General features: G+C 31.7%; 1 protein-coding gene across 4 annotated transcripts; it reads left to right on the top strand.

Moving 5' to 3' along the window:
- Positions 1–1,148: 1,148 nt before the first annotated feature.
- Positions 1,149–22,818, top strand: LOC106615987 (uncharacterized). Of its 4 annotated transcripts, none has more exons than XM_036375645.2 (8): positions 1,149–1,276; positions 8,072–9,472; positions 18,450–18,542; positions 18,936–19,242; positions 20,646–20,732; positions 20,793–20,897; positions 21,140–21,274; positions 21,369–22,818. In XM_036375645.2, exons 2-8 carry the CDS (start codon positions 8,379–8,381, stop codon positions 21,876–21,878), a joined length of 2,331 nt encoding a protein of 776 aa, XP_036231538.2. In that variant the 5' UTR covers positions 1,149–1,276; positions 8,072–8,378; the 3' UTR covers positions 21,879–22,818. The 4 variants fall into 4 exon arrangements, with proteins under 4 accessions (XP_036231538.2, XP_036231535.2, XP_069963978.1 ...); XM_036375642.2 differs by having other exon boundaries at positions 1,170–1,276; positions 8,069–9,472; XM_070107877.1 differs by having other exon boundaries at positions 1,177–1,352; positions 8,069–9,472.
- The last annotated feature ends 4,856 nt before the right edge of the window (positions 22,819–27,674 follow it).

The following is a 27,674-nucleotide window of genomic DNA, read 5'->3' as shown; positions in this document are numbered from 1 at the left end:
ACTTGTTTTTTAAATATAAATTGCTTGAGAATAAATGGTAATGAAATACAGGTAAATATTATATATTCTTTATATGTTGTACTTATAATGAATTATTAATATTATATAAATATTGGAAATACTATAAAAACTTCGTAGAATAGACTACCAACAAATATAATAATTGCAAAAGAATAATAAAGTCAGCGTTTCCACACATAATTCACTAAAATATTGAAAGTAACAGAAAAATAAAAAACTTTATTTTTAATGGTTTATTTTTTAATGGTATTTGAACTTTGGTATGCGGCTCAAATATCGTTATGGCGTTGCCACCGCCATCAAAATAAAAATTGTTGGAATTTTAAAATTCTTGAAATTGTATTTATATAATGCGATCAATGTTTAAAATGTTTTCAAATACTAAGTTTAAGTTAAAGTTAGTAAGGCGTTGCCAGACCTATTAGATTTCTAAAAAATATTTTACTCAAAATTAAAAAAATATAGTAAGTGGATAAGAATATGACTTTTTGAAGTTTCCATCTCATCAAATAGGATACTATTTTTAATTACTACAATAATAACAAATAGTAAAAAATAGCATAGTTTGTCGGCAAACAATGTTTTATGAAGAATTTTATGTTTAAATAAAGTGTCGCTAGCATTTTACAACAACAACTACACTAGTTACTATGTAGCAGCCACTAACTAAATGCAAACTAAGCGTTTTATTGCTTTCATTAATTGCCGCATTGACAACAACAAAATGTGAAAAAATTGAATGCATGTGAAATGGCAAATATAAACAAAAGGAATAAGTAAGTGAGAAATACGAGAACACAGGTGGAACGTAGGAATAACAACAAAAAGAAAAATTATATTAAATATACCAGCTAAAAGGAAGGAACAGCAACTAACGAGTTTGAATTGGCGCAGAATGTGTGCTAACAGAGGCGAAAGGGCAATGTGCAAGCAAAAACAAAATCCACACAAACTATGAAATAAAAGTAGAAGAAAACAAAAAATATTTTGGTATTGAAAATAAAACTGGCATAAAAACTCATATCAGCAATGACGAACCGATAACGCGACTGCCGCAGAAGATAACAATCCAAATATATAATATTAGCGATATGAGGTAGAATTTTCTATAAAAATCTTTTTCGAAACTTGAAATCTGCGTTTGCAAATTATTTTCACAACAGTACGAGTTCAAGTGTAAGTGTATAAACGTCGTAAGAATTGCACGGGCGCGAGAACGTACACGCACAGACGGCCTGAGTAACAAACTGAAACAGTAAAGATAAATCTTTTTAAAAAAGGAATATTTTAGTAAAAAACAGTGTAAAATTGATGAATATTCGATATATGAAGTAAAAATTTTAATGAAAATATTGAAGTGGAAAAAAATATATGTAATAAAATTAATTGCCTAATTTTTTTTAATTTGACATAAAATGTTTTATAATTTCACAATCCTAATAGATATATGTAATTTTCAAAAACGATGCAGAAAGTTTAAAAATGTTTAAAAGTTCTTAGATTGTATCGTTGCCTGCGAAAATTAATTTTGTTCAGTTCTCTTTCCAAATAAAAAAGTTGTCCCTACAAGAACTTGGTGTTGATTGATCAGTTTGTATGACAGCTGTATGCTATAGTGGTCCAATCTGATCAATATGTTCGGATATTTTATTGTTGCCTTGAACAATAATTAATACCAAATTTTTTGAAGTATCTAGTATGTCAAATAAAAAGTGTTCTTTCAAAGTAAAATAGTTGATCTCATAATATAAATGTTATATATACAAAAGATATAATTTCTATTATGTAGATATGTACATTGAAAGTAGAAAAATCCCGAAATTTAGCAACTGAATTGGATAACCTAAAAAATGGTACATAAGTTTCTAGGTGAAAATGGTTACTTGACCACAAAAGACATTATTGAAGTAGAAGCCTTCATAAACGATGATCCTCTTCTATAATATATAATACATATCAACCTTAGAAAGATAACGTTATTTTATACCACTGGGTATATAACGAAACGTCGAATTGACATAACTAATTTTATTCATTTTTTGTCTGAGATTATTTATTTCATTATTTTTCAGTTTTATGAGGTACACATGAAGACATAAAGACCAACTGAGTAAACTGTGCGTTTGAAGTTGCTCCGAATAACATACAAATGAAAGTCTGAGAACGCAAACAAAATTAAGTACGTCATTTCGACATTTCATTATCTTACTAGGGTTAGATAGTCGAGGCGAAATTGTGTATTTTAATTTAAAATTATTCATACTAAATGGAGTTTCGAGAGCTATTACTTTATAACTACTAAATTAAAATGAAATTGAAGCTAAACTTGACTGTCACGCTTCGGTAGGTTACTTAGTTTTGTTGTTTCTTGATAATGTTGGATCAAAATTTTAAGTTAAATTTAGTGAAAGGCAGTTCGCGATTTAGAGTTGAGTAATAGATAATAGAGTATGTTCAAATTTCAATGGCAGCTGTTTTTAAACTCGACATTATACCAGTCAATTTAATCTATACTATATGCTGCATCGTTCGCTACCCTTTTCTACTCGTTGTATTTGAGCTCTACTGTTATAATATCTAGCTATTCTATCTCAATTTGAATTTTGCCAGTCGTTCCTTCGTTTCGTCAAACTCCCAGCTCTTTGAATCAAATATTGGTATCGAATTGCATGTGCAGGAAAATGATAATACATAGTGTTGCCTCTAGAAAACTAGCACTGAAAATAATGTTGAGATGTAATATACACCACAATTTTATTAATAATTTTCTAGTGCCTACGCAACGTACTAACTCTTCAGTATACACTAACCATTATCATTAACATGAACTGCATTTTGTTACCCTGTCCATATTGATAGATTTTAAAAGGCTACGAAAGTGACACAATTTGCAGTTTGGGCTCTAAAGCGGCCTTATTTATTGTTTTCTTTATTTGCTTTGAAATAATATTTTTTATTTATCGTTCAAACGTTGGAAATACATCTTTTGCCAATTACTTTTACATTATTCTAACGCCAGTCACGCAGCAGAGAACGTGTTTGGTACGTTGTTGTTGTAGCTGGAACTTTGACTAATTATTTCTTGAAGTACGTATATACTTGGATACATAAATATCTATGTATACGAGTTCAACAGTTCTGGGAACTCTCGTGTTGTAAAAAAGTTAGTCTCGATGTGAAGTAGAGTTGTGTGCGTTTTTATACCCTGAATAGGGCTGATTAAGTTTGCGACGAAATTTGTTACACCTCGAAGGGAAAGTCGGAGACCCTATAATATTTATATATATACATATATAAATGATCAGCCTGTAGAGTTGAGTCAATTTAGCTATGCTCAACTGCCTGTACATATGTATATACTCGTAAGAGAGCTAGCTCCCCAGTTTTTGAGAAACCGATCTGTAATTTTGCACATGTCCGTTTCTTTTCAAGAAATCGCTTATTTGTTGGATCCGCCCATATCAAAATTAACATAAAGACCTTTTTTTACTCTTTTATGCTTTAGAAATGCACCTGTCATGGGTATTATAGCTTCGGTGCAGCCGAAGTTAGCGTTTTTACTAGTCTTATTGTAATTCTCCCATCAACATATTATAAATAGCTTTTTATATCTGTGGCACGACGAAGTTTTATTCAATATCAGTTGCTATCAGTCCGCTAGAAAAGAGTTATAAAGCTAATAATCGTAAGTAGTTTAAAAAATTACTGGCCTAAAGGGGGTTTTTTCAAAATCTTATCTATGATTGTTTATCGGAATCGTTGTGAAATGCTATTGTATAATAATTTTTTTCTGCTTATTCTGCTACACTAGATGGCCGGTTCAAAGCGATTCCCTCCTATCTTTAAGAGTTTTTACTAAAACTAAGAACAAAACTGCGGAAAATGTGCAAAAGAAAAAAAACTACTTATTTCGAAGAAAACTTTAAGCTTTTACAATTGCAAAACCTTGATATCGATATGGGAGTAGGTCTCAGAGAGTTTAAATTTAACAGAGATTACTGAACCATCAGTTGCTAACTTCCAAAGGAATATAGCAATCCTATAAGTTTTTGATAGTAGGCTGTATGCCATATAGTCCACACGAGCACTGATTCAAGCGAATATTTATACACGTAGCGATAGCAACCCTGTATCTAATATTTAGGGTATACCTGTGTTACGCATATAATTCCTTTTATTATACTTAAGAGGCGAAAGTAAGTGATTTCAAGAATACGTATTTGAGGTATTAAACGCAGAATACGCAATTTTTAACCAATTCACAAGTAAGAAAAGGCAAGTAAAAACTAACTTCGGGCAGAACCGAATATTAAGGACTAACTATATTCGAAGGCATATCGTGAAACTTGCACAAATTTGTTATGAACTTAAGGTAACTTTCCGTTATTCCGAAATTACGGACCGATCACACCTACTTTCTATCCCGATTGACATCATAATCTTATGCTTATTGCCCTCCGATTACTTATTGTATATTCGATTCGATCATATCTTTGGTTCTCTCAAATATGAGAAGGATTCCTCTGATTGCTAACGCATCTTTCATCTATTTTCTCGCTTATGCGATAAGTCGAAATAAAAGTTTGAACACATTTTCGACTTGTGGGAGCGTCTGCAAACGGCTCATTTCACCATTAATAACGACAATACTTAAAACAAAACATGGCGTCCCACTCCATAAATTTATAATCTTATCTGGACTCTACTGATAAAAACAGCTGATAGAACTTTGTCTACTGAATGCATTGAAAAGTTATTGAGTTCAGTTGGTGTAGAGAGAAGCCGGAGATACATTTTATATTTGAGGTTATATAAGTATATGGTATTTTTAGTTTGAATTCTCAAAGGAACTGCGACATTCAGCTTTCTTCCGCAAGCATATGTTAATGTGTACTCATACTATTCCACAGTACTGTGGCACAGTAAAGATATTGTAAATTTTATCCGTCTCCGTTGAAATGCGCAAATTGATAAGTGAAACAATTTAAATAAAGTTAAAAAATTAAAAAGGAAAAAACAACAAAAGCATTACAATAACTTAAATACCACGTCAGGGTTCCGGCAACAAACAAAGAAAATCGGCAATAAGGCAGAGATAGCAAAGAAAACGCGTTAATTTGGTTGAAATCCAATAAAAATACTATAAAGTGTTTTTTTATATAATATATATAAAAAATTAATGCAAGCATGTGAATTTCAGTTAATAGTCAAAAAGCAATAAAAAGTGAAAAAGAGCATGAGCAGCAGACAGATCGCGAGTATTTTAAGGGTTAAAGCTTATGAGAGAATGAGCGCTAGAGGAACGCAAAAATCGACAAATTGTGAAAAATATAATAACTGTGTTCGCCAATATATTATATTAGGCATACATACAAACACTTGTAGATTCGTGTGAGTAAATCTATATTTCGGTTTCTTGCTTTTGAGTATTTCGAAAAATTCTTCGCGATATTATTAATTTGCACAGCTGTTAATGGCATGGGTATTAACTTGACAGCGTCTCTAGACTGACTTACTCTGTGTGTGTTCTCATGCCTTCTTTTAGCTGTGTCTAGCTGCTTTGTTGGTTAGTTGAGAGATTTACTCGTGGTTTATTGGTTAGTTAGTTACTTAGTCGCTTGTCTGTTGTGCTAATGACGGGAAGGAAATTATATAAATTGCTTTAATTATCCGGTTAATTCGTTGTTTTGCTCTGTTGCGTGAAAAATATTAAGTGAAAGGGTTTTTTGTATGCAAAACAAAAAGAAATAATAATGTGCGAATCGAGTTACTGTTGTTTTTGTTGTTATAAAAATAATTAATTTATTTTACGGCGAATATGATTACTTAATCAATAAACTGATGCAAATTGAATAGTAATTGAAAAATATTTACATAACATTAAATGAGAATTAAAATAAAATAAAAATAATTACATTAATTGAAAAAAATTAACATCAAACGAAATTGGAATTTGGAAAATTTAAAATGCGTTTACATCAATCTCAAATATTAACCCTTAGTGATTATTACAAAAGCATTAAGTGTACGATGACGCCGGGTCTCTTAGACCAGAGTATCTTTACTAATTCCAGTAAAATGAAGGACTTTTAAATAATGTTTAAATTTAACTATAGTGGTTTTTTAAATTTACATAATTATAAATGGGAATAAAAATACTGAATTCAAAACGCAAACAAAGTGAAGTAAAATAAAATATTTTTAATAACTACATAAAAATTTAAATTATTTTATTAATAAATAATCAAATTAAACTAATGAAACAAAAGTAAAGCGTTTCAGACAGCGCGTATTATGTCCGCTTTTCACTATGTCAAATTCAGTGACAGTCTTAAGTTTTTATGTATCAAAATTGTGATTGTCAAGTATTTACAGTTTATTTTTATTGCTTCGATGTGGTGGAAAAGCATGTAAAAAAAAGTTGTCCAATTGCCAATTCAATAAGTTGATTTTTTTGTCATTGAATTTGACATTCTCAAATTCTCGCTTTAGTAGAGACAGCTCGCTAATTTGCCAAATTAATGTGCACTCTGAAGCACTTAAGAATAAATGTATATAATATTTGTCATTAATATTTTGTTATACGTGAAAAAAACTTGAAACATGTTTAAACGTTTTTGGCATAATTTTGACAAAGACATTTATTTTTATTTTGAGTAATTCTAAATAAGTAAATTTAATTTATATTTCAAATTTTAAGATGTAGACATTTATTAATAAAATATAAAAATATGATTTAAATACATAAAATTATCTATAAACTAATACTAATATTTTAAAAATTGATAGTGTTTTGAGTCGAAGAATATTTCTTTTTAAATTAAAATACATAGTAAAAAAATAAAGGTAATTATCTTCTAAAATCATGAGATTCGACGAAAATATAAACAACAAGAAAAAACGTTAACTTTGCACCTATAATAAGTACGCTTCACGAATACAAAAGGTTCCTTATAAGAACTTCATTTCTATCGGTCAGTTTATGTGGCAATTATATGCATAGTGAGTCGAACTGAACTAATTATTTGTATATTGCACCGTTGCCTTAGACAATAATGAAAACTTTTGTGAAGATATTAAGTCAAATGAAAAAGTTTTCCATACAAAAAGTTGATTCTGATCGTTCAATTCTTATGCCAGCTATATGCTATAGTGATCCAATATTGTCGAAATGTCGGTTTCGACCAATGAACAGCTTCTTAAGAAGAAAAGGGCGTGAGCAAAATTTCAGATAGATATCTCAAAAACTGAGGTACTAGTTCGCGTATATGGCTAAATCGACTCAGCTCGTCATTCTGATCATTATATGTATATATTATATTTTATAGCGTCTCTGACGTTTTCTTCTGGGTGTTACAAACTTCGTGGCAAACTTTATATAGGCTGTTCAGGGTATACAAATTATTAAATAATATAAACTATAAAAAAAGTGATGGCAAATACAAATTTTTTTCTTCGCAAATGTTTACAAAAATCAGATCCAAAACTTATTTTACTCTTTTCAAAAAATATATATCAATAATATAGTATAAAATACGTTGATATTGACGTTCTTATTTAGAAAAAAAAAAAATTTTTATTTTATAATTTAAAGTTTTAAATTTGTTGCATATTACTAAATTTATAAAAAAAAATTTCTAAAAAGTACTACTGTGTTATATTTATCATATTGGAATTTCGAACTAACTGATAACAGTGCCAAAAATATGTACAAAATAGAGTTAAGCACATTATAAATTATTATTTTTTTGATGAAATTAATTATATACCCACATATATGTATGTCTACATCTAAAATATACAAAACCATATTGTGTGAAAAATTAATTACTCATCTGTGGCAACGATTACATTGGCCGTGACAAAAATATTAGCAAGGTCTGAAAGTGTGAAAATGTGGAAATTCTATTCGTGAAGTGTACGAAAGCCAAATATACGATAAGTTTGTGGAATTAACTAAACTGTTGTGGACAACAACAACAATAGCCACAGTGATATCGGTAAAAACAAGTGTTTTGGCAAATCCGCAATAATTCTCTATTTTTAGCAGCGACGACAAACAAAGAGAGACATAAACAAAACGTCAACTCATAAAACAAAGATAAAGTGAAATTGAAAAGAGTGAAAGAGCGCATACAACTACAACAAAATTTTGTTAATAAAAGTGTTGTTATTAAAAAATTATTAATAAATAATAAAAGAGAGAGAGAGAGAGAGAGAGAGAAAAGAGATTGAGTAGCGATCAAAGTGTCGCACGGTGTGAGCAAAGCGAACTCTTTAGTGATACTGAGTGTGGGTGGCACGTCCAAAATAAGCGCGTCTGCTCAACGCTTACCGACTACTCGCTCCATTGAAAAATGGCTGATGAGAGCGCCATCGACAGTCCGCGTCCGTTTCGACGCGAGCGCAATCTGAGTAATCGCAATTTCGCCAAACGCCGTTCCAGCCGACGTACCAGCGTCGAGAGTCACAGCTCGGTGGAGTCGTTTAATCTAAGTGCAGCTGAGAGTGTAAACAACGCTAGCTCAGTGAGCTCTGTGCATGAGCACAGTTCCAGCGCTAGCGCCAGTGGCAGTCACAATCACAGTACGTCGACCAGCAGTGGCAGTAGTGGTTCACATTCGCTTAGTGTCGCTAGTAGTCAACTGGATTATTCCTACTCGGTGCAATCGGATACGGAAAGTGCATTTTATCGCGCCTCTACGCGTAGAATGGTGCCACCACCGTTACCCATAACTGGGCCGCCGCTTGATAACGATGAGTCTACAACTACAACAACGATAGCAACAACAACAAGCGAGGACGATGCACAGCCACAAACGCCTGATCCCGCGTTGTTAGGCGTGCGACAGAAAGTTAATCGTTTCGAGACATTGACAGCCGAACAGCGTATTCTCTTTAAAACGGGACGTCACCAGCTACGTCAACAACACCAACAATATAATTCGCATACAGGTGCAGCAAAAACCACTGGTGTGGGTGGCATTTCAGTCGCCCCGCCTGGTTTATGGCGTGTCTTTCCGCCTGCTACGCGTCGTTCCACACCCGAAACGGATAGCTCGGTGGCCAGTCGTCAGTCGGCAGTTAGCTCATTTCACACCTCCATCGATGAGGAACGCTCCGTGGACGATGTGGATGAGATCTCCGATTATGCTGAGGATGCGCACGCAGATGCTGTTGCTGAGGCTGAGTATGCTGTGCCAGAGGAAGCGCACGAATTGCGTGAAGATGCGGTGCCATCGCCGGTGCCTGGCTATATGCCGCCCACGGAGGAAGAGCAATTGGTGACAGCGGGCGTTGTGGAGTTGAATATAGATGATTTCGGTAAGGTGGAGAAGGTGCGTCGCGCTGTCAGCGATGATTATGCACGCACAATGCCGAAGGCTCGCGGAAAGAAGCTGTCTGCAGAAGTTGAGTCTGGCGCAAAACCAACGTCAAAAGATTTTCCGAGGTGAGTGGATCCTTTTTTTCGAATTTCTATTGTTACTTTAGCGGCCGAAAAGTCTTTTGAAACAGATTGTTTCAAATTAAGTATAAAGGGACTATAAAGAAGAAGAAGAGTAGTTGTATTAAACTTTGTTTACTAAGAGTAAAACGATAACAGCCAACCAAAATGAGAGCAACAGCTTAGCTAAAGATGTGAAAAGTTTTTGGTGCCATTATATCTTTTCCCGGTGAAATATTATTATCGGGAATAGTTGGGTCCGCATAGAGAAACGATAAAAACTCTAGTTCTGAGTAAAAACTAAACATTTTGTATTCAAAGACCCATTCGTTATTACGTAACTCTCGTATGTAGATGCATATTTCATTATTTTGCATAAACTTCTGTCTGGGTCAAATGAATTTATAGACGTTCACAGTGTTAGTTTCGACAGATGTATTCTCATTTACCATGTATTATAGATACATATGTATAAACATATTTTTGTTCGAAGACTCGAATTACGCTGATATGAGAAGTCCAAGTTCTTTTTATCAGATAATCTTAAGAATACACCTCTAATCCTTATTAGTACTTATTTATTACTAAATCTTTCTTTAAGCTCCTTGATATTAGCATTGAATTAATAGTTTTTGCCAATTGTAGACGATTCAAAGTAATTTCTAATTCCTAGTAGGTGGCTCTTCAAAGGTGTGTATAGTGAATGAAGCTGTTAAGTTTAGAGTGGGTTATTTTATGGCAACTTCGAAAGCTTAGAAGAAATGAGCCCAACACTCACTCAAGCTCTGGTAGAACTCAATGACTGCGAAAGGTTTAAGTATTTCTTTGTGTTTTGTGCCCTTCAATTCTTCTTGTTTGTAGCAGCTGAGAAAGCTTTATATACTAACCTAACCTAACATATTCTTACTTTATAGCTTGATGATTAATATCTGATGGCTGACTGGTGTCTATAAACTAGTTCAAGCACTTTATTTTGAAATTTAAATGTTTGTACTTTTATAAATCGTCTAAACTAAATGAATTTTTCATTCTCGGTGGGATTATAGCTTGATAAGTTATATTGTTTGATTGATTGATTTTTATACTAGTTCAATATTTTTTTTTTTATTTACTTTACAGTTACATTTTCGATAGGTAGATTTAATTTTATAATTTTTTTTAGCCAAAGCAGACAATTTGTTTACAACTATATACATATATATGTGTATCTGTTAATACATTTTTGAAATGTGTTTTCCTTTTAAGTGCTACTTTAAACTTTGGGCAGTGACCGCGTTTTATAGTTTTGTGTCCAAAACATGCCGATATGCTTCTGTTTTTAAGGTGTTCGCTGTGACACAAGTGGTTTTGATTTTGGCGGTCATCGCATTACAGCGATAAAAACTGAAATGCTGAAACAATTAAAACGGCAAAACACTTGCTGCGCTAACTTTGTTGTTTACGTTTCAGTTCGAAAGCAATAAAATTATTACCACACTTTCTAAACATAAGGTATCGGTATTTACATGTATTTATTTACATATATATGTATGTGCTTATAAGCACTAACAGCGAATTTGTTGTAAAGCCTTATTAGTCATAAACTTATTTTTAAACATGAAATTTACCTTCAACAGCTTAAACTGTGTTCAATCGCTTCAGTGCGGCTTGTAACAGTGTAATTAGCATAACATTCTAATTTTTGCAGTGAACTGTTAATGAATGAACACTGCTTTAAGCATTGCTGTTAACGATTTTAAATGTTCTCTGCAGCAACAGAGGCATAACATAGACGGTTGCGCTTGGTTCATACAAATGCTGAGCTATTGCGGATAACATTTTATTTTATTTTATATAAAGGAGGACTCAAAATGAAAATTTGTTTCACTAAAGCTCGCAGCTAAGTGTTTTGGTTATTGCTGTTCGTGAAAATGTTTGATTAATTATATAGAAGTGTATATAATTTTCTTCAGTCAAATTTTTTGTTTGTTTACTTACTGCTGTATGCGGTTTACGAGCCTAAACCGGTTAGACAAGTTGTTGTGTTTATTATTTTGTTAACTTTTGATTTGTTTTGATTTATATTGTTCGAAATTTTTTACTTTTAATCCTCTATGCTGTGGGTTGATATGGTTTTTAAGTCATTTTTACAGTGTCGAAAAAACAATTCAAAATATTTAGAAAACAATAAACATGAGATATGAAATTGTTTCAAAAATTTATTTCAACTCTAACTGTCTACAAACTATTATTTCCTTTCGTGTATCAAACTTTTTTACAAGAGGGTATGCAGCAGAATCACTTAAAAATAAATCAACCGATTTTGATGAAATTTCAAGAAAACCTCAGGGCATGTTCAAAAACATACATTTTAATACAAAAGTAAAGCACAAAAAATAAATCTGGAACTGTCACTTATTAACTTAATATTTAAATAAAGAAAATTCTTTAATCGAAAATAAAAAAACGATGTTTTGCCAAGTTAAGTTGCCAGTTTTACTGTCTACCGCCAAGTTGACATCTAATTCAGCAAACCAGTGCTTAAATTAACTGTCTTTTATATATCTGTTTTATTAAATTCACAGCTGGTTTGCTTGCTTAGATTTTAGTGCCAATCATCTTTACTTAGTTCGTTTAGCTTAAAGTTGATAGAAAACGTTTTGTTTAAATTTTATGCGTACAAAGCTTAGTATGTTGAATTGTGAATTTTCAATTGAGTATTTTGTTCACGAGAAATGTATTTAACGTGCAGTAATAATAATATCTCATGCCCACGTGGGCGTATACGTAACCGACAGGCGACGTTGACACTTTGTTTACACAGCGCTTAAGGCCCTGCCTAATTAGCGCAATAAGCGAGTGCAAATAAAAAGTTTGTCTTCTTCAATGTATGTGTTGCAATATGTGTGTACATTAATACAACAATATGTACATATGGAAATATGGAGAAGAGAAAAATGAACAAAAAATATATATTTTTTTGATTTTTTAACTATGAGAACTTTTTGCTTTAATTTTTTCGTATATTTCCAAAATTAATTTTTTATATGATATCAAACAAATTTTAAAGACTGATTAATTAGTTAGCAGTTACAAAAAATATAATCAAAATTTAAATTTAAATTTCCAAAAAAAAAAAATAATTTTTAAAAATATATGCATACATACATATTTATGTTTAAATACAATATATATATATATATATATATATATAATTTTAAATGATAATAACGAAATTTATTTATAAGGAAAACATACATTTAAAAAAAATATACATATTAAAACTGGGTAAAAATTCCGAAAAATTTATTGTTTACTCTCTTGTTTATTGTTATTAGAAATATTGTTTTTTTATGAAAATTGTTTAAAACAATTATTAAATACGACCAAAAATATTCGTATAAAAAATAGCAAAATGGGGCATCCGAAGTCTTGTTTATGTTTAATTTAAAAAAATTCTAATTAAAAAAATTCTACAATTTGTACTCTTTTGTCGCTCTTAATATCTAGCATATCGGTGTTAGTTTAACATTTTTTATAGCTTTAAGCCTTTATATAGCTTTTTGAGAAATTAAATTAGTTAACTCTTTCGTAAACGAGCCTGAAAGTTTATTCTTAACTGCTAGAGCAGTCTAACTCTGCCGAGCTTATTTAGCTGATACTTTGATTGTTGAAATGTATAACAGGAGCTATAGTATTAAGGAGTTTGTAACCTATAACAGGCGAAAAATACTACGAATGCATTTGGAGAGAATATAGAGCGCACTATAGTTCTGGTGCTGTTATAGAATTTAATAAACTTATTTTTAATTTTTTTTTTTAAATTTTGTACAAGAATTTTATTAATTTTTAATATCGATATATCTTGCATAATTTACCTTAAATGTTTACAAAATCATAAGCACCAAACAGTACCTTATATATACTCTAAACGTATAACCAGCTATAAATAACCTTAACCTATATTTTACAGCACTTATGATAAGATTTTTTGCTTCTAGAGGAGCAGTCATCAAAACACTTTTTACAGCATGTTATATGTCAGTCTAACTGTACACCATTTGTTATTCTTTAGTTATCAAGTTTGCTCGTCACGTTCTTATAGGTGTGTGTTGCGCAGATTACAACCCTAGGTACACAGAAGATAATTTTTACAAAGCAAATTTAACGATAAAACAAAAGATATCAAATTATCTAGGAAAAATACCCCAGACAATCGAAATTCTATAATAAGAGCTTTCAAAATGTAAAAAGTGCTACTGGCTAATATGAAGTAGTAGTCTAAAGACACTTCAAAGTGATTAAATTATGACTCAGTGCTGGTGGATAGCCATTTTATTTCCCTGCTTTCTTTTATGTACATTGACATGTGAAATAAACAAAATAGTTATTCGGTCAATGCTTGAGAGTATGTGTATAGCTTATTAAAGTGGTATAACTCGTGATAAGCTATCTATTTTACATTATTTTAGTTCATATAACTTCTACCAGATTTTTGTTCGACTCGTCAAAGTCTTGGTTAGTTCTCTGCAAAGTTCGTTAAATCGAATACAACTTACGAAAGCATCAACAAACTGATCCGATTTTAACAATTAAGGTGGTATAATCACTTCCTACTTTATGTCCTTTGCATTATACCAGTCTATTTGGTTTATACGAGTCGATTGTTCGATTAGTCACTCCGCTGAAACCCATACAACTTATGTTTCTTAACATAGTTTACTGCTATGTATTCAGCAGTATTTTAAAATTTTTATAAGTAAAGATATAGTGTGAATGAAATCTGCGCTTTATTCGGTACTTCTTTTTTTTTGCTATATTTCAGCTCTGTTCTCTTTTCGAAAAATAGCTTTCTAGGCTTTTTCTTTTTGTATATACCAGTTATATAGTCGTTTGTTTAATGCGTTAATCGCCAATGTTTGCCAAAACAATGATAGCAAATAAATCTAAATCATTATTTTTTGAGTACATATTAGAAAAATAACAACAGCTACAACAATATCATTAAATAATATTTATTTACATAGCTACTTCCTTAACAATGCTGTTATTTAACATTTAACCGCAAAATTAGTTCTGCATACATATATTTTAAAGAGTACACATATATAGGTGCGAATATGTTTGCCCTGCCTTGCGGAGGCGGTAAATTATTTGTCGGCAGCCTTTTATGGCACGACACAAACAATTAGCGCTTTTGGACATAAAATGATAAATGAATTTGAATTCGTAGAACTGATAAGCGTGTGTAAACCATTGATAAATTAGCGCAAACAGAAATATATCCATGCAAATATGATGGTGCATATATAGGCACATTCAAGGAAGGGACTGACGATGCATCTTAGTATCAAAAAATAAGATGTTTGATGCAAACTATTGTATTCATTGTTATAAATTTGTTGTATTGACTCATAAATGTATATGTTGTTTCATAAGTAATAAATTGCAAATTTCTCCTCATAACAAAATCATCATTATATACGTATCACGAAGTTGTCATAAAGAGCTTTTCCTATATCGAGCTAAGTAGTTGTTGAAATAAAAATTCAGTAGTGAAAACCAACTCATTCTGGCTCTCCAGTTTCTTTTTGAATATTGGCCTGTAAACCATTTCGGTTGCGAAATCTGTAGCCCGCATAGAGGCTCTTTAAATGTCGGTTTACTGTTGGGAATATTTATACTTGTAGTAAATTTTGCAATCGATAAACTTAGACCCGCTACAGTCTTCAAGTATTAATTGTATTTCCAATTGGCACTGGCAACAAGCTATTTAAGTATATAAAGAGTCAGCTGAGAACCCTTATACGCCCGATCCTTTGGCCTTTATGCACTCATTTCCATGGCTAGTGCAATGCTCTCAAATCCAGCAGAGTGTTGTTACTTGGTTACCAGCGGATATGTTCTTAAAGCTCCTTTGCTGAGCTGATTAACTGTTTGTAAGGTTAACTGTAATTTTATACGCAGTCAAACACAAACCTCTAACATAGTCTGCTTTTACAGCGACTCCATTTTTATCAATCACACATAAGTCACGTGTTTTTTCATTGTATGTGTACGTGCGAGATATGTTATAAATAATTTTTTGACAATTATTTGTACTGGTTGAGTATTAGTACAAATAATGATATTGACCTATATTATTTTGTATCTTTGTATCGACATAGATCAATATATAGGTTCGTATATATATATATGAATATAACTTATATTAAAAAATAATTAGAGACAACAACGTAAAATGATACAATTAAAAGAAAGCTATGACGATTAAATGCTTTTTATTGCTCAATTTATCACATTGACTGAAACTCAATGCCAGAGTGACTCAATGTAATGCTACCCACTGTACCTATATACATACCAGATGTATACATATATTGTAAATATTTTGCATTGACACAGCTGATCTATACCGTTCGACAAGTATGTCTACAAAAGTAATATAATTTGCGATTATTTCAAACATACAGGCACCATATAAACAGTTGTTTCATTACAACCAGTCCACGAGCACCCATATTATCGCTCATTAATGCTATATGTCTGATCAGTTGTGAATGCAAAAAATCGCATCGACACGTAACGGGTTATCGCACAAGCGCAAGCCGTAAAATTGCTGTTGTCGGTGGGTGTGAAAAATGATGAAAAACAATAGAAGTGATTTTAGATTGTAGAGGCGAAGTTGGATTTAAAGGAGAGGGGAAAAGAGGCAGAATAAAATTAGCACTATAATTAAATATATTTTGGTATACATGTACTTATGTATGTACATCTGTATGCTGTATTAGATTAGATTATTTGAAAAGAAAGTAAAATTTAGCAAGCTGAGAAATGGCAAACCCATGACGGCTGAATTGAATTGGCGATTGAGAATTTACAAGTATCTTTCTAAAATGCTTATTCATAATGAAAACGGCAGTTACTTAAGAAATTGGATGGATTGAATGGATTAAAATTTTCGAAAATAAGTATTGAAAACTGGTATAAGTTCAAATATATATTTAGTGTGACTATCCTCTGTTGATTTTGAAATTGTAGCTTGCTATTTACTTGTACTTGTATGAACTTTGTCAATGCTTTTTTAAGTTCTAAGTAGTTACTAGTCTGGAAAAAACTGGCAATACGCAAAGAATAGAAATACTTGTTTTGACGTTAACAATTTGAAAAAAGGAAGAATCAAGTTTATAAAGCCTTATTTAAGGGGATATATGACGTCTTTAGAGTTATTTATGTATACAGCACCAATTTTGCTCAATACCATGAGATTTAGTTGCTATATTCTGGTATTTAGATACTTAGCAGCTATGCCGGATTGGGTATCTGATGACATTTAAAGGTCTGATACCAAGTGTAAAGAGCTAACCATTCACAGAGAAAATTATTGGCTGTTTTCTATTTCCACCGTGTTCATAGCTGTCTTTTTTTAATTAGTTGGACTACGTATAGTTTTTGGATTCATAATTTTTTAAGCTTTGTTCGTGCGTAAGTTCTTTCCTTTCTATCTCTGTTAATTGACTTCAATTATGCTTATCCTGCAGCTTCCATCAACACATAGAACTAACTTTTTGAGGTTCCTAACCGAGGTTTCGACGCCAGGGGGTACATATTCAGTTTCTCAGGAAAAATATGGATCATAGAATTATTTTCTTGCGTAAATGACTTTATGGCAGTTTTATGTGATATTTTCCTTTCTCTATACTTCCAGTGTTTTTATTAAAGTTCTGCTGGTTATCTCAATACCTAACAGTTTCTTAAAGAGAGTATTGACCTATATAGGTATAAATAAATTTAGTTATTTCGAGAATACATAGATCAATAGTTCATTTGATATAATGATATTCTCGCATAAAATCTTTAGCCGTTCATGAGGAACCTTCTTTTGAAAAAATGTATTAAGCTTGACGCTTGTTTCTTATATTAATTGAATTTGAAACTATTATACAAGCCAAAAATAAATATTTAATTGCTCGCAAAAGATATAAATGTACATATATATATATATATATCCATGTTCGTATCTAGTTGAATAAATAACTTGTCAGACATCCACGCTTAAGTAAATAAATATATGTGTGTATATGCAATGTATGTACTTTAGTAATAGAATATTGGTGTGGCCACTAGCTGTCTTCGTTATCAGTGACGCCAACGGCTTTGTTATAAGGAGTGGCTGACTCACAGTTTTGAAATATTATATACGATAACATACTTACAGATTTACACACACACAAAGTTCAATGATAGCGGAAAATTGTGAAGGCAGCAAAGCGCGAGAAATTTGTAGTTTGATACCGATTGACAAAATGAATAGCCTTGCGTGCATGGGTTTTAAGCTTCTATTTTTCTATTGTAATTGATGATATGGGATTTCCATCGAATGATAGATATTTACATACACATTTTTTCGGAGAACTAATTATTTTTATAAAACAATGAAATATACTTGTATATATATATATATATATATATAAATAAATATATGTATACGTGTATATGGAACCAAACATTCGCGAAGTCTTGACCTGTGTATCTCACGAGAAACTTATAACAGGTATGCTTATTGAATATATCCTCGTCGGAACACATAATCTTTGTTGCTAGTAAATGATTTTGGACATTTCTTATATTTTCAGTAATTCTAAATTTCGTAGACAAATCCTGGAATAAGGATTCTCTTTATCTTCTTTGTTATTGTTATATAATAAGCAGGCATCAGTTTGATTAGCGCTGTTAAAGATATGCATGTTTTATGTTCTTCGTTGAGAGCAAATACAACAAAAAAATGTACAACAACTTATTTTGTTGTCAACTTGATTTAAATTCTTGTCTAGGAAGTATAGGTGACCAATCAATCACAAAAATGTTACTCATACGCCACGGTTTACTGCCACATTTACAGACTGGCTACCAACAGAGCGACACTATTTAACTTATTTTCAAAATATTTTTAGTTCAATAAATTGTCTAATTCTAATATATCTTTTACTCTGCTTATTTTCAGAAATTATCGTTCAGTGCCTCGTCCCAAGACAGAAATTATTGGTACCAAAAATCATGCGGTTGTTGACAAATGTAAATCGCTCTATCAGCCAAAGTAAGTCCGATAAAATATAAAAATAGAAATCAATGAATGTATTAATAAATTAAAATGCGATCTGTGTAAATTTTTACTAATTTCTAAAGATAAGCTTAAGCAAAATGTTTGCGTCGCGGGGTATGCGTCACGGGCATTTGAGTGACATTTGATATTTTAACAAAAAAATAATTTTTGATAAAAACAACTTACAACAACAGCACAAAACTAGGCGGTATAACTACACAAAAAAAAGCTTCTCAGAAGCAATTTATAGCAAAGAAATTCTAATTACTTTTATATAATAAAAAGAAATTTGCCCTTATCGGGAAGAGTCCGCCTAATTTTTTATAATTACACTTTACGCTTTGTTATTTAAAATATTTAATACATTTTACTGCACTTTCTTCATAGTGACGAGCTTGAGGAGGAAGCTGAGGCTGAGTTGCGCGATAAGAGCTCACAACACATAAAACCCATACTCGAGGAGCTGATAAAAACGGAGGAAACATATGTGGAGAATTTACGTATCGGCTTAGAGAATTATGGGAATATATTTGCGCGGAAAGATTTACCCATCGGTTTGCGTGGCAAAAAATATGTTTTGCTTGGTAATATCGCACAGATCTACGAATTTCATGCCGAGGAGTTTTTACCAATGTTACATACATATAAAAGGGATCTGAAGCGATTATTCGATGAATTTCAGCATTATATTGATGTAAGTGTTGCAATGGTTAGAGAGATATATACAATACATATGAATGTATGTAAGGAAAGTCTTAATACACACATTTTTTAGATACTCATTAAATGCAAACTAGTTTTAGACAAGTTAAAAGTAGAGATTAAATAAATAATAATATTGGGAAACCTCGGGCTATAATTTTACCATGGAAAAATTTTACATAAATCTTGACAACCCTTCAGAGGAGTTAAACTTGTGGAAGCCATCTTTTGTCTAATTGTAACCGAACGCTCTCAGTAAATTCTGGTACAAGTTCGATCGAATTTATTAAAAAAACCATATTATTGTCAACTATGCAATAATATATAAATTGGCAGCTTCCAAATGCGAAACATTCTTTCTTTAATTACTCTTTCTTAATCTAATTATTATTTGATCCTTTTGTTTTATAATTGGTTTTTGACCTAAAAGGGTTATTATCGTCACACTACTCAGAAAGTAGCAACAAAAGGTGCTGGGAGTGAGTGATAGTAATGATATTTTTTTGCGACTTGCGGTTGTAAAGCTCTACTGGCCCTGAGTGAATTGCAAGAAGTCTTATGAGCGCCTTGCCCTGAGAGCTTTTATAGTCCGATTTTTATCGAGGAAATAATACTAAAAATGCTTCGTAAACTTAGTACTTCATTCTTTTGCGAGATTTACATACTTACTACATCTTGAAAATTAGTTCGGCGGGGGACTTTCCTGGAAAGGAAATAAGTCGCCTTAGCAGATTTTTTATGGGCTCAAGAAGCTAAATCGATAGACATATGAATTTTTTTTATTTACAGTGATCATGAAATACGATTATACATGTGGGATCTAACGATCAGCCTCAAAATCTGACATAACCCAACTCAGCAAAAAGTAAAAAATAAACATAAAAGTTTGATTGTTTGAAGATTGTTTTCTATAAAAAAAAATCTCTTTTAGTCTAAATCTTATAGAAATCCTGTCTTAGGTCATTCGCTATAAGATCTTAGCTATCATAAAATACAGCTTAGAGAACATAGCACTAGCTACCTAGTTTTTATAGTCGGAGTCTTTCAATGAAATTATTCTGTCTATACTATCTTAAATATCTTTAACACCAGCTGTGGGCTTTGGATCCCTTTTGAGGCTTTCTTACGATATCAAAATCAATGAATGAGGTTAGGTTTTAAAGATGGAGATCAGGGCCACATGACAATCTTAATTCAAATAAGTTTTGTTTGATTATATTTTCTGAAAATAAAAACCTAAATATAAACTATTGTAAATGCACAAAGTACGTAATTTATATTAAAACGCTATTGTGAATGGTTTCTATGTCAAAGTAATCTAACTAACACAATTAAAAATATCTTTATTTATTGCACACATTTTCATTAAAATAACTTTTTTATAATTTTTTGCAGAAAAATTCCTTCTACTGCTACGTCATATTCACAATGAACAAGCAACGCTCACTCAAATTATGTGATACATATAAAAATTATTTTAAGGTATGAACTTCATATATTTATAATAAAAATGCGAGTTAATGCATTTAACTATTTTTATAGCGCATACAAAACGAATTGGATGATAAGTTGGGTATAAATAGTTTCCTGGTACAGCCCATACAACGGATGGCGCGATATCCGCTGCTGCTGCAACAATTTATCACGGTGAGTTGGTGAAAAGAAAAAAATGTATATATAACATAACGGGAATTTTAGAGTGATTGTGAGAAATATATATAAAAAAATTGTTATGAAACTCAAAAAAATAAATTTTAACGCTCTTAAAACTTATCATGGTTTTCTAACCTCAATTTATACACTTAAAACTTGTCATGATTTTCTAACCTCAATTTATACACTAACATTCACTGGTTGTTTTCAAATTTCTCTTACTTTCATACTCACAGACTCTCTTCAAGCATCGTGACTTCGAGATTAAGCCCTTACTTGAGTCATGCTGTCGTCTGGAGAAGAAAATGCGCACTTTGCTGACCACAACCAACGAATCCGAAGTGATTAACGACATTGTCGAGTGCAATGAGGTGAGAATTGGCGTGACAACTGTCACACGCATATTTATCACGTCAATCATAACTGAAATATTTTTTACTTTCTCTTTCTCCCACCTACAACTAGTTCAACGTTTTTCATCAGGGCAAATTCCGTAAAGTCAGCGATTTTTCGATTATAGATCACACGCTCCGACGCACCTATCGCGGTAAGGTCTTCATATTCGACAAATGCATCATCTATACCGAGATTAAGGGCAAACACTTGATCTTTCATGGCCGCTATCCGTGCGAGCATATCGGCATTGTGGCGAAAACGAAGCACTTCACGTTATTCTATGAGCGTCGTAAGCAGCAAGAGTGCGATTTCCAAGCTGAACCGCCAGTGATCGAAACGTGGCTGGAGCTGATACGCGATATGATCAGCTCGTATGTGATGGAGGAGCGTCAAAAGCTGCAGGATCGTTATGCGCGCGAAGGCGAACAGCAATACCGTAAGCCAGTGAGTTTAACGCTGTTTCGTGATTCGAATCGTTTTAGTTCGGACAGCGGTATAGGCAATATATGGGTGCTGCCGAAACCGGAGGCAGAGTCGGAAGCGTCGAGTAATCGCACGACGTGGTACGCAGTGAATTGAAAGGAAGCGTTGTGTTTGAACGTATGGAATATGTATAAATTACAAGGATATTGTTCGTTTGTGGCTACCGAAGTGTAGTCGGTTGCAATATTGGTGCCAGCCAGATATATTATTATATCTACACTAAGCAAAACTTTTAATTATTGACGAACGGAGCGCAATATGCCTTTACTTTATGGTACTAGAGCTTTTGTGGCTTTAGTGTGGCCATATTTTTATTAATTTAAATATATAAGCAATAAAATGTGTTTCGTACACCAATTTATTCTAGTTAAGCTAAAGATTTTAAATTAGCTTAGAATTTTACAAAATTATTCTTAACGATTTATATAATTTACATGCATTTGTATATGCATAATATTATAAGGTCTAGTGTATATAATTAAGCATATTGGCTGTAAATTTACATACAATTTAAAGAAATAGTTGGTTTTAGTCTAAAACACAAAATTTCACTGAAGAATGCCAAAAATATTTAAGCTTTTTTAAGCTTCTTAAAAGCTTTATTTAGCTTAGAGTATATTAAATATTTATATTTAGTCTTACAAATCATTATATATTTTCATAATGAATAAATAAAAACTAAATAATTAACAAAAATTTATTTATTTAAAAAAAAAAGATAATAAAAAAATTGAATTAATTTTACAGTAGTTTTTACCTAGAATATTATAGAGAATTTGAAAAAAAAAATTTACAATACGTATGTAAATAAATGTTTATATTTACAGTGGGAATTTTTTGCTTCCAGCTCTAGTAGAAATATATTGAAAATATTTAAAGAAAATAAGTTTTTAGATTGATAAATACCAACATATAACAATATATATAATAATAAAATATTGACATAATAATAATAAATAATTACTATATATTAACTTTAGAAATTATTTTCAAAAAAGCGTTTACTTATAAAATTAAAGAAAACTTACAAAAATTATATATGGTAGTTTTACTTACCGAATTTGTTTATTTACAGAATTGGTAGAAATTTTTAAAAAAATTTAAAGAAAATAATATAATATAAAATATTTAAAAAAAAATATACATATATATATTTTATTGAAATCGAAATAATTTGTAGGCAAATAATAAAAACTAAACATTGAGCTGGTAGTAGCACTCAAATAAAAAATAATTTTATTAAGAAAAACTTTTTAATATTAAATTTACACGAATTTTAACAATTTAATTAATAAAAAATAAATTATTCAATATTCGGAGTCATAATATTAGTAACATTATTATTATTTTGGGAAATAGCTACCTCACCTTTTGGAACAGTATCTCCTTTCAATTGAACAATACAATTGAAATTAGGTATTTCAATTGGATTATCAATGGTAATTAGTTTCCACTTATCTTGGCTGGAGATTTCAACATCAACTTCGCTGATAAAACATCAGAGTGGTTGAAAGAATGAAAAAAATTCACAAAAAACTTAGGGACCACCATTGACGCGGTATTTTTCAGATATATAGAGAATATCAAGTCTCAAACTTAGTTACCATAAACCTTTAGTTTCAATGATAAATATACCTGAATAACCTAGATGTAATGTAAGATAATAAAAATATTTTAAATAATATTTATTAACTTCTCCTTTCAATAAAAGAAAAAAAATTCTTTCTTATCGATCCCCACGTTCAAAAAGTGTAACTTGAATTAATATCAAAGAAAAAAAAACACTGCATAAAAAATAAATAAATAATTATAATTTCATAAGTTGGTAAAAATGATATGCAATAGCTTTACCGCGGCAGTCCCCGAGTGCCACACGTACTTTTTTTATATAGGTTGGAACAGCGATGGAATCCTGCTTTTATATGGCAGTGCTGTAAAATAAAAATTCTATCGAGATAATATTGCTATTCTATCCCTTCTTATTATGCCAGCTAGTCAATTTAAATTATACCAGATGCTCGTTCGATTCGCTACACTCCAAGTATTGTTTAATCGAAGAACGTTCGTACTCATTAAAAAGGATAAAAATTCGGCTTTACTTACGCTATACCCTTCACACATGCAGTTCTTATACATATAATAATAACTATATATATAAAACGTTTTGCTTGTACTTTCTATAAAAAAGCCAATAATTTACGGTTGCCGAAACTAGAAAACATTGAAATAATAAGCACAAAAACTAACACATGCACACCGTGCAACTCTTAAGGCCCTTGCGAAAGAAAGCGATAAACGATCGCACGTACACAAAAGTTTCGGTTAGAATTGTCAATTGAGCCTTAAGAAACTTATGTAAACTTTAACAGAAATCTCTGGTAGCGCTGTTGGGTAAATAACCGGTGACTTAACCGATTGGTGGCTTGCAGGGAACCTTCTAGTCGAATTAAAATTACTTAACAAGGAAAAAAGAGATTTTATGAAAATCTTTATAATGATTTTGATCAGTCAGTTTGCGTTAATTGATTAAAATTGTAGCGTCGCCTTTAAAAATAATCTATACCCAATTGACAATAGTCCGATCGGAGATTCAAAAAAATTAGGAACATCTTGGGGAAAAAGGAAGGTGTGATATTTCAGATCAATATCTCAAAAACTGTGAGACTAATTCGCGTATATACAGACAGACAGACGGATAAATCGAACCACCCTGTCACGATAGTCATAAAGGTATACTTATACTTTATGGGGTGTGCAACGTTTCGTTCTGTACAAAAGTGCATTATAAAATCGTTTCGCTGTCCGAATATCGCCCACTGACAGATGCATAGAAACACAAATTAAAGTGATTCGTTTGAAACAGCATCCCCCCTTTAGCTGCCATCTGTTCTTATGCAACACGAGCCACACACAACAGCTAACTATTACATGGAAGCTGTTGCGCTGTCTGCGGCAACTTATGCGAAAGTGCCACGATCACTTGTTGTAGAACAACACAATTGCAGACAATTGCTTGAGTGAGGTCGCGTGACATCATTATAGTAATTTTAGGAAGATATAAATATTTATTGTGACCGATATTGACATACATACAGATATAAATTGATGCTTAAAACCAGTGAGAATTATTTTCGGAGGATCAGTGCAGATCGCGTTCGCAAAACGTAATAGCAGCAATAAAAATTATTTGATTCTTGGAATTCTCGCAAAAATGTCTCGCCTCACATTCTTTCTGAACACTTATGTCACTTTTTTGGTTTTTACTCATAGCCTACAATTGTGTCTCGGCTGCTTAATGGCTGGCAGTTTTGGCGCTCCCGTCTGCGTTTGCGCTAATTTGCATACAAGTGTCAGCACATGACGGCGTAAATTTGTTGCAAGTGACGTTTTTGTTTTTGCTGCTTTTCAGTTTAAAATTTTTGATTGTGCTGAGATCATTTCGTTTATTGGCACGTCTCGATCGGCTGTCTGCAGTTTTGTTGATATTCAGTTTGTTCAACAGAATCAAAAAACTTCAGAAAATTTGAAGATTTCTAGAAAGCTACTGCTTAATTTTCGGCAAAGAAAACAATGCACTTATATAGTGCTTCTAAAGCTGCTTTCTGAGGTTTTATGTTTTTCCATCTCTTCAACAAGTCGGCTAGTTGCCTTCCTTAAAAGACTGAAATGCATGAACTTCGAAATTAATAAATACTAAAAATTTTTGTGGGGTGGTCCGTTATGCCTACGGAGACCCGACTGTCATAGAAGCGGTTCCCTGGTTCTTAAGATATATTATAAAATTTCTCTCAAAAAATTTGGTTTGGTTCAATACCCTGAAAAACAGACGATATTGCCATACATTGTTATATATATGTATATAGACATAGCATTATATATGCACAGTACCATATAAATATGTACCAGTATATAGACATAGCATTTAAACTCGTTTCCGGACTCTCAAAATATTTTTTGTACTATAGATTTTGAAATACAATTTTTATACTCTTGCAATATGTTGCAACATAGTATAATGGTTTTGTTCATCTAACGGTTGCTTGTATCACCTAAAACTAATCGAGATAGATATAGGGGTATATACATAAATATAAATGATAAATGAATAACATGGGTCGTAGCACCGCCACCTTTAGTAGATTTTAGATTTCAACCATATTTGGTGTGTGAGGTTACCCTAACATTCCTAGTACACTGCTAAAATTGACGAAATCGTATGATAACCAAGCTTAATTCTTATATAACAAACTTTCAAATTCCATCTGATTCCTTCAATTTACAGTATACAAATCAAACATCAATAAAGTTATCAGAAGAAAACTTTGCACAAATAGTGCCCTCAAGATATTTCATCTACCGCCCAAAATTGTCGAAATCACACTATAATTGTGCCAAAAATGGATGGAAGCTCCAGCCCCCATATACTTAACATAAGTATTTGCGAAGCTCTGATTCACTTGATACCTCGTTTTACACCTCTAATCTCTAAGTAGCCTTTGAAGAGGGTCAAGCTTTCTTCACTGATTAATAGTAGTCCATGTTTACTACTTGTAGTATTTTTCTCTTCCTTGCCCTTTCGGACTATCATATCTCCATAAAAATTATATTTCTCGATTAAAGGTAAGAGGAGAATTGATAAAAGATTATTTCATAATGATTACCTGTCAACCGCAGAGTAAAGTAATACATGCTGGCAAAAGATGTTCTCGGTTAAATCCTAACAGCTCTTACAATATCTAATATATATATATTTTGTATATGAGCGGCCTATGAGAACTTCAACGAAACCAGACGATTTTTTTCGTTCTTTTTTTTACATATTTGCTAAATCTGTGTGGCAACTACAGTGAACAAAAGCTGGAATTATTTCAATAAAAGAGTTTTAAATGGGAAAATACTAACTAGTGATATATCATACAATTATGTATTTCCATACCTATACACACAGGGTCACATTTTCAATGTTAGGAATCACCGTATATACTATATGTACCCTTGTGATAAGTGTTTCAGTGGTGTTATATTAGGTGTTTATAACCCTTGTGAAAAAATTTAATATAAATAACTATTGCGCCTAAATGTAGGCAATACATGTGGTTGAGGAACATAAATGTTAAAAAGTTCTTCAGGTGCTTGATCCTTTTTTGTGTAGTCTAATACCATAAGATTATTTCTTACATAAAAAAAAAGTTTAATACATATTTGTTTAGATTTTATTAAATTCATATTTTTAGCAAAATATTCGAAAACCAGTTTATTTATTGTACTAAATATTTTATTAAGTTCATGTCAATTTCCAGTATTATTATACCAACATTCCTTCTCATAATACTGTATATCATTCTTTTCAACAGGTAAACACACGTAAAGAACGCATGTAAACAAAATTCGCTAGAGCTAATCACATTACAGCGTTGATTGATTTAATTTGTTTATAAACAAAATAATACAATAAACATTTCGTTCATTGAAGCAGCTGATATCACTAAAGTTACTATAAAAATGATTATTGAGAGTTTTAGGAGTGTATATGAGGGATTATATGAGAGAATAATCACTGAGCACTGAGAGCGAGAAAGAACAATCTCGGGATATATAGACACAGTGATGTCATCGCAGCAATTCTACTGGAATAGCGTGCGATCTCGCTTATCACATGGCGAGCCCGTGAACCACACAAGCACACTTTTATATTAATATGTATACATAAATATACATCCATATGTATTTACAAGTATGTGGAAGAAATACTCACTAAGTTTGCAAAGCAAAGCTCAATTGAGAAAATATTGTCTCAGCAAGTCGGAGAAGCGTGTGTATGTATTTATTTATGTTTGTTATGGCAAAAATGAATTTCAACAAATATTTATAGCAAATCGTGTGTCGCGTTCA

Source organism: Bactrocera oleae, chromosome 4 (assembly GCF_042242935.1).
Source record: "Bactrocera oleae isolate idBacOlea1 chromosome 4, idBacOlea1, whole genome shotgun sequence".
NCBI classification, from domain to species: Eukaryota; Metazoa; Arthropoda; class Insecta; order Diptera; family Tephritidae; genus Bactrocera; species Bactrocera oleae.
Note: the sequence above shows the minus strand (reverse complement) of the source record. Positions and strands in the feature narration are given on the sequence as shown.